Source organism: Melozone crissalis, unplaced genomic scaffold (genome assembly GCF_028551555.1).
Source record: "Melozone crissalis strain CALT ecotype California unplaced genomic scaffold, PUWL_Pcris_2 ptg000042l_1, whole genome shotgun sequence".
Taxonomy (NCBI): domain Eukaryota; kingdom Metazoa; phylum Chordata; class Aves; order Passeriformes; family Passerellidae; genus Melozone; species Melozone crissalis.
Window position 1 is genome coordinate 26,842,661 of NW_026535820.1, and position 13,493 is coordinate 26,856,153.

The window sequence follows — 13,493 nt, forward strand, 5'->3', positions numbered from 1 at the left end:
GAGAGATTTCTTTATACCCTTTAAAATTTTGAGCCTGCTTTCCCCTTCTCCTAATCCTAATCTCAACCCCATGAGCTTTATTTTAACTGGATTTTTCCCCTCCTCTGCTCCAGTTATAGCAGAGGAAGATTAGTAAATGATTTTCATGAGTGCACTGGAGTTTGGCCAGTGGTCAACTCAATACAGTTGTAAATAGTAATAATTTTTATTTCTCTTCCATTTATTTAAATTTGGAGAAATTAAAATCATTATTTTATTTTGTATTCAGTCTAAATTTACATAACGTCATCTAGGTTTTCTAAAAATGCTGAAAAATTCAAACATGCATTTTTTTAAATCTCAATTTTATCTGGAGGATAAGAAGGAATTATTCATTATCCTTCTACTATCAGATCTACACATATTTCTTCCCATCAAAGTTTTCTTTTTTGCCCTGACATTACTGCCTTATACTTAGCCTGATTTATTTTAAATATATTCATTAATTCTGCCCAGTTTTGTGGTTTGTTTTTTTTTTTATTTTTATGATGTACTTTTTCAGTTAACAGACAAGATTCTTACTGTTGTTATAGATGTGGTTTCCTTTTAGTACTTAGAGGAATGAACATTTACTTGGTAGAAGTTTCTTAAAGACTTACTCTTCTGAAATAGCAGCTGGAGACCTGCCCTAGAGGCGTAATGTGGAGGTTGATATGCCACTCTTTGGCAATAGTCCTGGAGAGTGTTGTTACCATAACAACTCCTTTTCCAAGGGTAAATCCACATGCAGTTATGGGGAAAACTCTTCTGTTCTTTCTGAATTGTTTTTGCTCTTTTATGATCCATTCTTTCACTTCTCTGATCTTGGGATTTCTCTTCTCCTTTATTATGTTTCTCTTGTAATCTTATGCTTTAAGATTTGCTATTCTTTCATTAAATAGGGGTTTTTTTCCTTTTTTTCTGCCTCTTAGTACATTTTAACCTTAAGTCCTGTTCTCCAGTCTCTTGCATCTCCTTGTCCTATTGCTGGTTTTGTGCAATATATGCTGATGTTGTGGAAATGTGTTTCATCTTAAATACTCTGAATGGCCTAATACCATAAGGGTTTATCCAAACCCACGAAGGTCCAAATATCCTTGCAGGTCTGTTAGCATCCCTTTCTTAGACTTAGAAGTTATTTCTCATGAAGAGTTTTCTTGTCCAGCTCCTGCTCACAGCAGAGCCACCTCCGAGGTCCAAGGTCTGAGCAAACGTGGTTGCACAGGGCAATGTCCAGTTGAGTCTCCAAGGATGGAGATTGCAGAGCCTCACTGGGCTGCCTGTCCCACTGCTGGGCTGTCTTCATGGTGGGAGCATCACTTCTCATCTGCAGCCTGAACATCTCTTGTCTCAGTTTATGCCAACTGTGCATCTTCCTTCCCCCCAGGCACAGCTGTGAAGAGCCTGGCTCTGTATCCTCAATAATCTCCCTGCTGGCACTGGGGGCACTGCAGTTAGATGCTCCCAAAGCCATCCCTGCTGCAGGATGGAGCAGCCTCTTCCTTCAACCTCTGCACCCCACAGGGCAAGAGGTGCAGCTCTGACTGTCCTGGGGAGCCTCTGCTGAGCTCACTTTGTCGTTGGAGTCACTTTTTCATTGGAGTCCCAAAACTGGGCAGGGTATTAGAGATGTGATCTAATGAATACTGAGTAAAAAAAAAAAAAAAAGTCACTTTCCTTGATTTATGGCCTGTGCTTCTGTTAATGCAGCCATTTCCCCAGTCTCAAAGGTTTTAATGCTTTTCAGGCAGCACACTGCCTTTTCTTAAGGGCCCAAATCACATCCAGCTCCATCCAAAGCTGTAACAAAACTTCTACTCTATGGCAATTGGATTTAGCAATGTCAAAGGAGCCACTGCTAGCTGCAGATAGTGTCACTGAAAGCTGAGCTGGAGGCAGATGTTAGATGCTTTGAGATCCTCTCTGTGGTCCTCTGATCTGTACTGAGCCAACATCTTGCGTTCTCCTTTTGCAGACTGGAGCAGCATATTGGTGCCTCCTTTGCGCTTTTCTTGCTGTGATAGTTGCCGTGGCCCTTGCTTTTTATATCACTCTCTCATTGTTGCCATGCTGTTTCTGGTTTGGGGTGGTTCTTTACTGTCTGGGCATCCCTCACTGGAGTCCCTGCTCCTTGTCCCTGTGTTGGCTTTTGCTCTGTCACGTTACTGCTTGCGTGGTATTACACAACAGATGGTCGTATGTGGGCCATTATTAGGAAATAAGAGGATAAATGATTGCATTTTATAGCTTTCTCTTCTGCTTCTATTTTTTCTAGTTAGAACTTAAATGACGGGAAGGTACTGTGCAATGCAAAACAGAAACCCATTTATGTAAATTCAGACCTTTTCTTCTGCCCAGGCAATTTCCAGGACTCTGCACAGTGGAAATAACATTCAGTAGATGGAATTGCAGAATAATTTCCCTCCCAGTTTCATATGGGAGGCACATGTTTGGAAGAATTCAAATAAGATATAACCCAGAATGGGGCACTCAAGTTTTTATTCATGATTTTTGTGGTTTTCATCTCTTTTGGACCTCCTTTCTTATTTACCGTGGAATTGTAATTTTTGTAGAGATGCAGATATAATAAGTGATTTGGAAGTAATATTTCTGTAATTGTGGAAGAGTTATCTTATCTATTTAAATGTACAATTTGAGAACCAGACCCCACAATGTGTTATATATGTACAGTCTTTACAAATCCATGTAATACAAAAGGAAATCCTCCATCTTAAGCTGCATGACTAGAACAGATTTTTAGTACAAGAAGCAAACAAAAAATGTTCAGTGTTTGTCAATAATGAAGTGTCATAAATTAAAGAGAAAGTGTATTGAATTTTTCCTAAAATCCTTCCTCTTTGAAAGAAATAAACATAGTTGCAAAGAAAGTAATCAGAAAAGAAGAAAAATACATAAATACTGTTTAGAAGCAATGCATCTCAGTTAATATAAGCCTTTGTTTAAATTAAGTGTATTTTGGAATTTAATATCTTTTCATATCTAAGAATATAACTAAGATACTGAAATGATAACAAAACACCCAAACATTTTAAATTATAGGTGTTTTAAGATGCATTGACAGTAACAGTTTCATAATATAAAATATTTTGCCAGTATAATGAAATTGTGATCTTGTAATTATTTCGTGTTATTTACCTGGATAGAAAATGCTCTTTCAAAAAGAAGACTTAAGGCTGATAGGCAAGGGCTACAGTGTTCTAGAGAGACCAGAAGCTTGTTACTAGAAATCTATTATCTGATCTTTTCTGGCTAGACAGATGTAACTGACCTGTGTGTGCTGTTCAGAGATTTTATTTTCCATATAACAATCCTAAATAAGTTCCTTGATCATCAGCCTATACCTGTGTATCCTGCTATGGCTACATGGCACCAACGACTTTCTTATATTAGTAGTTTTCTTACACTTGAATTATTTACTAGATATCTGCAGCATGGCTTTTCTGGAATTAAATTACAGTTGGTGTAGCTAGAGACAAGTGGAGTTAGACTTCTGAAATCTATCAGGATGCTTTTCAGATGGTTTCCTAGTCTCTTGGCACAGACATGCACTAAAACTGAAACAGACCAATCGTTTAGTATTTCTTGTAACTCAGTCCCCTGGCTTCTGAAATTGCTTGCTCATTCTGGTAGGCAGTAGGGAATTGAAGGAATTTGGTATTAGTGCCAAATTTAGGATCTTCATGTAGAAAGGTGACTTCAATTTTCTCTGAACCTCTCAGGTAAAATATTACTATCCTAAGACTTCAAGGAAATGAAGATTTTATTTTTTTTTTTCAAAGTAAGGGCATAAGCTAAATACTTCCTCTGATCCTCTTGTCTTTTTTACTGTATAGCATGAGATTTGTTAACTGTTGGTTCTTTCAGAGGAGTCCTTTGCAGTTTCTTCTCTTGTTGTTAAGGATGATGCACTGGTCTATGCTGGGTTGTTTTTTGGGGGTTTTTTTGATGGTTGATCCACCCAGATGTGGCTAGACAGTATTTACAAGACGCTGATAGTTATGGACTTTATTAATCCTTTGTCACATTAACTGAAGGAAGGAAGTGGAAGCTCTGAATGTGATTTTCTTCCAGATGAGATATTACACCAACACAAAACAAGTTAAAGTTTTGGGCTTATTTCCAGACCAAGATAAAGAAAAACAATAAGGATGAGAGGAAGTGCCTTGCATTACTTGAATCAATATTTAAATGATTAATGAGTGATCAAGATATATGAGCAATAGTGTCAGAAACCTTATTATAGGTTCTTTCACCTTCTTGTTCAGTGCTTAATGTATGTGTAAAAAAGTATTACATTTTGGTGAACAATCCAAACATCCAAAAGTATTTGTTTCCAGATCAGGTGTGTTTCTTTTCATCTGTGCTGACAAGGAATCTTTGAGATTAAGCAAATTCCTGGCTGTGAGAGGAACCAAGTTACAGTAGCCAACACTGATGTGTAGCCTTGAGACCCTGATGCAAGTCTAGCCTAGTATAATTTTGCAGGAGTGAGATTATGCCTTTACCAATCCTAGAAGTTATCCTACCTAGCAGCCCTTCAAGGCTATGTCCTTTTATCAAATATTAATGAGAAGTGGACGACTTGGATGCCTCTGATACAGCTATGTCAAGCCCCATCCCCCCTCCACCAAGAAAGAAAAAGACCTGTATAATAGATGAAAAAATAATCTAAAAGAAAGAAAGAAACCTTGGCAAATTTTGGTAGCTTAGTAACTCTTCCACATCTTTTCATCAATCAGTGTTAAATTGTCTTTCTAGAAAAAAAGCAAAACTAGTTTTAATGACTGATACAAAAAAAACAAGAACTAGAAAAAAAAAAAACAAACTAGGAAATGTGTGTATGGACTGCTGAGTGATGGACATATGAAGCAGGAATTATTGATGAGGAGTAGGAGAACTGAGAAATGATCCAGGTGCTAAGAGTCCCTAGCACATATACCACAGTGAGCAACATATGGAGAAGAGCACTAAATGTCTAGTAGAGAAAAGAAAGTCTAAGTTAACATGCTAATGGTAGTGGAAATTTGTAAACTACATAATCATATCTTAATTTAAAAAAGATTTATTTAACCTACTGGAAGAAATCAAAGGATAAAAAAATCAGAAAAAATCTATTTGCAAGTTTGCTCACTAAGGAGGCAATATTAGGGATTTTATTCATTGTTGAAATTAATATTGTTCTGGACAGTTACAACTGGGGGAAATAGGAAAACTGATTTACAAAGTTTTTGTTGGTTTGAGTTGTTTTCAGCGTTTACAAAATTTTAGGTGAAGTATGATCCCACAATGGGAAAATGGTCTTTTCTTTTATTTTAGCATCTAGGTAAGACTGTTACATATGTGGCACAGAAAATTTTTCCCTTTTTTACGTTTCTCTTACTGATGCAAGGTTATCAATGGTCTAGGTAGTTTTAGAATGATATTTTGTTGTTGTACATTTTCAATGTATTAGACTGAATTTTGTAAACAAGTCCATTATAATACCACAGGGAGCAAATTTTGGGATAATGCTCCTTGCTTAAAAAAGTAGATCTACCTAATGTACTACTCAAAAAATGGGGACTTTTTTGTACTTTTAAAAATTTTTATTAGTCTTTTAAGACATTTTTAAAATCTGCTGATGATGTATTAAATTATTCCAAAGTAGCATGATTTTTGTAAGTTTTCTATTTGCCTTTTCAGTAGCTTTGATACTTTTCCCTTTTAAAAATGCTTCTTTTTTCTTTTTTCTTTTTTTAAATACTAGGTAAAATTTAAGCCACAGTTTTGAAAATCCCTGAGATAAAGCAATCTGTTTCCAAGGCAAAGTTCATCTTTTCCTTCACACAAGATAATATACACTCAGGTGTTTTTTTAATGGCACATGTTCAGCAAGTAGAGATATGACTCATGCTTAATTGGCATTAAATCCAGAATTCAGAATTTCATTAACTTAATTCTCTATCAATGGGAAGATAGACTTTCACAGTTTTGCCTCTGTCTTTCTACTCTGAGCATGGAGGGAAGCATACAGTACAATTTGAAAAGATGAACATTGAAGCAAATATTCATCTCTATTTGATATTGAAAATTATAGAAGCAATAGAAATACTGAGGGGCTTACTTGATAATATGGCCTTTCTAGTTGTTAGTGTAAATTTGTGTTCCCGAAGTGTTCCCATTTCTTTTTCTGCTAGCTTGCCCAGTAAAATTATATTTCTTAAAATCTTTATAAGATTCCTATGTCCTCAAAATCTTGTAGCTAAAATTATTTCCTTCAGTTTTTGTAAAGCAAGGCATTCCAATGAAAAAGATATGATTTTTGAAGAAAAAAAAAGCTTACCTGGCAGAAATTCTTTGGCCATACATGTTAAACTGCTGAAGTATTTGTCAAGGAACATAAGTGTCTCACAATATCTCATAATAGTTTCAAATAGGTCCATTTTTGTGGAAAGGTGTTGACAAGAGGGATATGATTCCTGTGTGAGACTACAAATGGCTCAAAAAGTTTGTCTTAAAGAAAGAAGGTAAAAGTCAGGGAGTTTGGAAGAGGCAATTAATGTAGCTTTGTCATGTTGGAGTTACAAGAAGTTCTCTGCTGTCTAGAGATTTCAGAGACAAAGAAAAATCGAAATGTGTTTAAAACAAATACTCTTTTTTCCTGCATGGGGACTATTTTTCTTCACTTACCTTGCATGTTGTTCAACTTAATCACTCATATGGGTACCAAAAAGCAGCATATAAGAATTCGGCAGTGTTTTCATTGTCTCTTTCAGACATTAAATTCCCACCAGCAAATAAAAAGAATTCTGCTATTTGTACATTTTTTGCTGACAATATTCTTAAGATATTGTGTGCGTGATGGATGTTGCATATGTGACTATATTAAACAAGGCAGGATTAATGTACTGATCAATGAGATGACTCAAAGAAACATCTTTACAAATAGCCACTTGTGTGTGCTCAGGTATGTCTGTATTTATGTTTCAAACATAAATTACTATCAAAATTTTGTAGCTTTAGTGCCAGATTTTTGGCTCTATTATCATTATTATCTTATCTTATAAGCATTGCAGGATCTTTTGTAAACCTCAAGTATTATGAAAAAAGAATAGATCTCTACTATATAACAGAGACTAGAAGAAGGCTTAATATGCCTTGTTGTCACTATTCAAAGCAATTCTTTTTCTGCTATTCCAGAGAGAGAAATTTTCCCTTTTAAGTACAGCAAGTATTAAGGCACTTTTATCTGCATAGTGTGCAGTATCACACATGCGCACACACATGTGAAAATGTCACTTTCTGTATTAATTGCTTGTGTAAGAATCACTGGAGCTTTTTCCTCGTATCAGTGTTTTCCCTTTCCTATTGCACCACCAGCTATTTTTTAAATTTTTTTTAATAATAACCTGAGATTTTTATGTGCTAAATAATCTTAAATATTTTGCTCCTATATCTTATTTAGCAAGACTAGTAGATCTGTACCATGTCTTTGGTAAGACTAGTAGATCTGTAGCCCTGACTTTGGGGCCTTCTGTGTCTTCAAAATTCAGTAATGACTTATGGATTTGATATTGTTCCCTCAGGTTTTGAATTCTAGAGTCTGCTCTCTCCTCTGCCTACAAATGCTTTCTTTCCTCTCTTTTGGGGGATTTCCTTGAGATTACAAGAGCCCTCTCACACATTAGTTCATTTACCATGTATGGATCAAGGAAAATCAACATATATTTCACTAACTTCTTTAATGGGACAGGGATATTTGTAGTATTCGGCCCTTCTCTTTTCCCCAAGCCAAAAAGTAGTACAATACATGGAATCTTGCAAAGCCCTGAAAATGCATGACAAAAGTTAAAATTATAAGGGATTAGGAGCCAAATTGTGAGGCAAATGCACCTGTGTCCAAAAAAAGGTCAAAAGGTCAACCTGGAGAATACAGAGAATTTGGCAGTCAACCAAAGGTCAACCTGGAGAATTTCTGGCAGTCTTACTTCAGCCTATAGGAAGAACTATGGAGTAAATATAATATTTGTGAAAGGCAGCATGGATTTACCAAGGATAAGTCATGCCTGACCAGTATGATCACCATCTATGTATAAGATCTTTAGCAAGGCTTTCCATATTTTCTTCCATGACATTCTCAAATTGAAGGTGGGACATTACTATTTATGCAGGTGGATGTCTAGATGATGTAAAGATGGTCAGCTAGTCAGACCCAGAAAGTTGTGGTTAATGGGTTGGTTATTATGTGGTTAATGGCTTGGTTATTATGTGGTTAATAGGTTGGTTATTAACGTGGTCAGTGTGGTTACCTGCTTGGAGGACTGTAGCAAGTGTGGAACTGCTGTGATGTGTACTGGGACCTTTCTTGATATTTTTATCAGGGACATGGAGGAAATAAGGGAGCTGCACCAATGTGCAGAGAGCAAATTGGGAAGGATCAGTTGATATGATTTTGGTAATCAAGCTGCCTTTTCAGCAGCCTGAACAGGCTGGATGAATGGGCTGACGTGGACTTTGTTAAATTGAATAACGGCAAAAACCAGGTGTTGGATGAATGGGCTGGATGAAGGAGCTGACATGGACTTTGTTAAATTGAATAAGGGCAAAAACCAGGTGCCAGCCTGGGGATAGAAGAGCCCCTGTGATGGCACAGGTTTGGCATTGGCAAACTGGGAGTAGGTCTACAGGTGGGCCCTGGATCTTGGTGCCTCAGGCAGCAAAGCTCCATGGGCTGTATAGACAGAACCATGGCCAGTCAGTGCAGAGAATGATTATTCTCCTCAGTTTAGTACACGTTAGGCCATGTTTATAGTACCACATCCATGTTTGGCCCACCTGTTACAACAAAGATATTGACAAACTGGAGTGAGTTTTGCTGAAGGCTGTCAAGACAGACTCTAGAGCAGTCTTCAACTGGTCCCAAGTTCGTCAGCACACAGTACATTCCTCTTCATGCTTTGTCTCAGTTCCTTTTGTTGTCTTGATGCCTTTCACTGCTCCTCTGCTAATCAATATTTTATTGAAATGTCTTTGCCCCAACGTGTTCCATTTTTGTTTTGGAACTGCACCATATAAAATCTCCTCTGCTTTAAAATTGTTTTCAGCATGTGAAAAGGAATGCTGGAACTGTACACCAGGAGCATAACAATTACAAAGCAAAACAAACAAAAAAAACTCCACCTACGTTCAGTCCATTTTTTCTGTAGTCATAGAAGTCCAAACTTATATGGTTGACATTGTTCTGGAAATTAGTTCTGCCTGAGGCAAATGTCCTGCCTGAGAAAACCTAACTCTAACCGGATAAAGTTTGCCCAGAGTTCCAAGAAACTGAGAAAAATATTTCAGAATGTGAAGTGTTAATCAGTTTAATATAGGCTGGGCCACCAGGTTGGAATAACATATTTTTCTTCCATTTTTGTTAATTGTAGTTACATACATGCATCAAAATAAAATGGAAATAGATTGAATTTTTTATGTTGCAAATTTGCTGCAAGAGTATTTTATTGTTGATAAGCTTTTCAAATATTTAGAAAATAGAATGAAAGTTTGAGTTCTTTGGAGGACAACAGATACATTTTAAAGACACATGAGGATCTAGCCTTACAAATGTAGTGATACTATTTGACATATTACTTGAGTTACCTTCCTTAACTAATGAAGCACTGTTCTTCCAAAATTAGGTTTTCTATTTGATGCAGATTCTGAAACTTATCCAAGTTGTATGAGTATAGAAATTGAAAAATAGATTATACAAAATCCCAAGGCTGAGTTGATGTCATTGTAAGCTATTTCCATGTAGGACTTATTAAAGAAACAGAATTTTGTGGAAATCTATTAAAGAAGTAGAGTTATTAGAGTTAAGTTTTGCAATTTAAGACTCTACCTATTTATGTGTGTTTTGTAACCACTTACCAAGCTTATAAATATATAATTCTTGGGGTTTAGGAATGTTACTCTGCAGTTTAGTTCTTCCACCAAGACTCAAAACCAGATTGCTGCTCACGCACTCCCCCTTCCCCTCCCCTTCCCACTCCTTTGGAATGGAGTTGAGAATTGGAGGCACAAAAGCTGAAAATCATGGGCTGAGATAAGAATGATTTACTAGAAACAGCAATGAGACAGAAAAATGAACAGTACCAGCAGCACAAAGAAACAATTTACATGGAAAAGCCTGCAACAATATCCCGCTCTTCCCCACCAGGCTTTCTCCCCAGTGGAAGAAGGGAGAGTTCCTCACTCCTGCCCCTGGCAATGAGTGAGGTGGAGTGGAATAACATCTGGGCCTTGCCACACACTTCTCATGCTTGCTGTGAAAAATTAACCCTGTCCCGGCTGAAACTAGGACAGGAAAAAAACCAGTTTATAGTAAAAATTGAGCAGTTAAGGTTAGTATTTTTGTTTGTACTATTTATGCACTGGTCTAAAATACTTTTCTTCATTTTAAGGTAACTGAGCTGCACAATATCAAAAATATAACCAGATTGCCTCGAGAGACAAAGAAGCATGCAGTGGCAATTATCTTTCATGATGAGACATCAAAGACATTTGCGTGTGAGTCAGGTAAGTAGTTGGTGCTTCATCTCTAGCTTGAAGAAATCAAGTTACACATCAAAGTCTGGCTCGCATGAATTAACTCACAATGCCAGATAGAAATTCTTACCTTAAAGAAATTTGTGGTAAACAAAAAACTTTGGAGTTTGGGGTTCAGGTCTTTTGGGGTTCAATAAGGTTTTTTTAATATATGATGAGAGGTGTTAGGGATGTTACAGAGATCTTTTTTCCATTATTTTTCTTTGCATGCAGATGTTTTAAAGACTGGAGGTTTCCAGCTAAACTTGTAAATGCTAGTAAAAAATAACCTGTAAGATGTTATTAAGTCAAGATGTGAAGCATTCTTTTTTTAACAAGCTTTGCTATAGGCAGTTGCTAAACTAATAATTATCATGCCATTGCAAATAAGTAGCAAATACCAGCTAAAACCTCAGGATATTTTAAAGCAGGGTGTCAAGCAGTCTGTGGTTTGAATGACTCCATAGCATAATGACTAGACTAGCATAGAGCAAGACTTGGGCATTAGAGTACACAATGGCAGGCAGTTACTTTTGAGACACTGAGCACTGCACAATTAAAGTGCACTATTTTCTTATTTGAAAGTACAATTGCACACATCTGTGTCCTAGGGTATATTTTGGGCATATTATAACAGAAAAAAAAAGTTTTTTAAAGGAGTGGGAAATTCTTTAATGATAAAGTTTGTGCTTTTTTAGTGACATATTTGAAACTTTGCATTTTAAAGGTTTTTGTAGATAATACTACATATATATATGTATATGTATATGTATATGTATATGTATATAGGTTTTGGGTTTTTTGAATATATATGTAACATTATGTATATATGGTGAAGGGCCTAGAAGAAAAGCCATATAAGTAGTGACTGAAGTTACTTGGTCTGGAGAAGAGGAAACAGAGAGACTTCACTGGAGTCTGCAACTTCTTTTTGAGGGGAAGAAGAGAGACAGACACTGATGTCTTCTCTGTGGTGATCAGTGACAGTACCCCAGGGAATGGCCTGAAGTTGTGTCAGGGGAGGTTTAGGTTTGAATTGGGGAAAGGTTCTTCATCCTGAGGGTAGTTTAGCTCTGGAAAAGGCTCTGCAGGGAAATGATGACTGCACCAGCCTGACAGAGTTCAAGAAGCATTTGGAAGATATTTTTGGGCACATGGTGTGACTCTTGGCACTGCCTTGTGCAGGGCTAGGAGTTGAACTCTATGGTCCTTGTGGATCCCTTCCAACTCTAGATATTCTATGATTCTTTATCAATATTATCATATAAACATTGCATCATGTACAATCTAAATAATAAATTAAATACAGTGAACAAAATCTGAGAAATGTGGAGGAGGTTGAAGGTGTGCAAGGTCATGAATTATGTAGCTTTTAGATCAGATATTGCAAACAGTAATATGTATATTCCATCATGAAAGATAGACTTTTTTTTTGTTAATTTAAGTTTAGAGACACACATAGAAAATCTGTGTCTGTCTACAATTGGTTTAAGCAATCATTAGGTAAGTAGCCCACATTAAAGATTTTGAATTCTAATCTGTAGAATTGATAGTGACTCTATATTATGATTAATAATTGAATAAAAACATTTTTATTATATTCCAACAGCACTGAAGTCAGTCCTGTGGAAATTTTTCCATTTGCCTGTGCATACATTCCCCTTCTTTCCTAATGAGATCTTGTTCCTTCCCTAGAATTACCGTGGTTCAGGTATATTTGAAAAGAGTGAGAGCAAGTCATGACTTCAGAATTCTTTGACCAAAGAAGGGACAAACCTTAGGAAGTTCAGCTTGTCTGGCCCACTCATCCCTTTCTTCTTAACCTTGAACCCAGTTGTAAATACAAGGCACATGTAGTACCATAAGGTGCTAGCAGGGTGTCAATATGAGATGCTCTCTCTTTATGCTCTATACAAAAGTGTGTTTTGAGTGGACAGAACCCTGGGTGAAGTGTCAAACAAGTGGAGAGCTTGTGGACAAAGAACATAGTTCAGACCAGGATAGGTGATGTAGCAGGTGTCTGCTCTAGACCTTCTCATCAACAGGAGAAGGCAGATGAAGCAATCTCGGGGCAGGTGGAAAAGCCTTATAGTCCCAGGCCTTGGTGTTCCGCCTTGGTGTTCCTGGGTGACTTTAACCTCAGCAGTAACTACTGCAAGGCCAATAAGGCTGAACACAAGCAATCCAGATTTCTGAAACAGATTGAAGAAAACTTCTTGACACAGATGATCAATAGTGTGATGAGGGGAGATGTTTTGTTCAGGGACATGCTTGGCAGCATCCTGTGGATCCTTGAAGGGCAAAGGAGCCCAGGAGAGCTATCTAGTCTGCAAGGACAGCATCCTCTGAGCACAAGAACTCTTCTCCCCATTCTCAGAAGACAAGCTTTACAGGAGATGAGTATGAATGGATGTGGAGCTCCTGACTCGCTCAAACACACACAAGAAAACTTACAATGAAGCAGAGACTGACTCCTTGGGAGGGATACGGAAACATTGCCTATTTACATGGGAATGGAGTTCAGCAAGCTCCAGCTCAGGGAAGTGCAAGATAGAAAAGGTTTCTTAAAGCACATCAGGAGAGAAATAAAGGCTAAGTAAGCGTGGCCCTATTGCTTGCTGGAACGGTCGACATAGTGACAAGTCACGAAAAAGGCTAAGGTACCTTTTCTGCTGTGGTTTTCACTTGCAAGGCTTGTCCTCAGGCCTTCCAGGTCCCTCACCCCCTGAACTTGATGAAGTATTCGTGGCAGAGGAAGGCAGAGTGAGACATCATTGAAATCATTTGGATTTCATGCAAAAGTTAGTGGAGCTTGACTGACATGAGTGACAAGGAGGATCCAGGTAACTGTGCTCCAGCCAGCTCACCTCAGTCCCTGAGAACACTGCTGGAGCAAATCACATGTA

At 37.3% G+C, this 13,493-nt stretch overlaps 1 protein-coding gene across 2 annotated transcripts in view; it reads left to right on the forward strand.

The window, feature by feature from the left end:
* DOK6 (docking protein 6) overlaps positions 1–13,493 on the forward strand; it is a 240,853-nt gene that overhangs the window by 105,847 nt on the left and 121,513 nt on the right. For both annotated transcript variants that reach the window (XM_054284601.1, XM_054284602.1), the window contains exon 3: positions 10,464–10,578. In XM_054284601.1, coding sequence (XP_054140576.1) covers positions 10,464–10,578 — 115 coding nt within the window. The remainder of the gene's footprint in view (positions 1–10,463; positions 10,579–13,493) is intronic.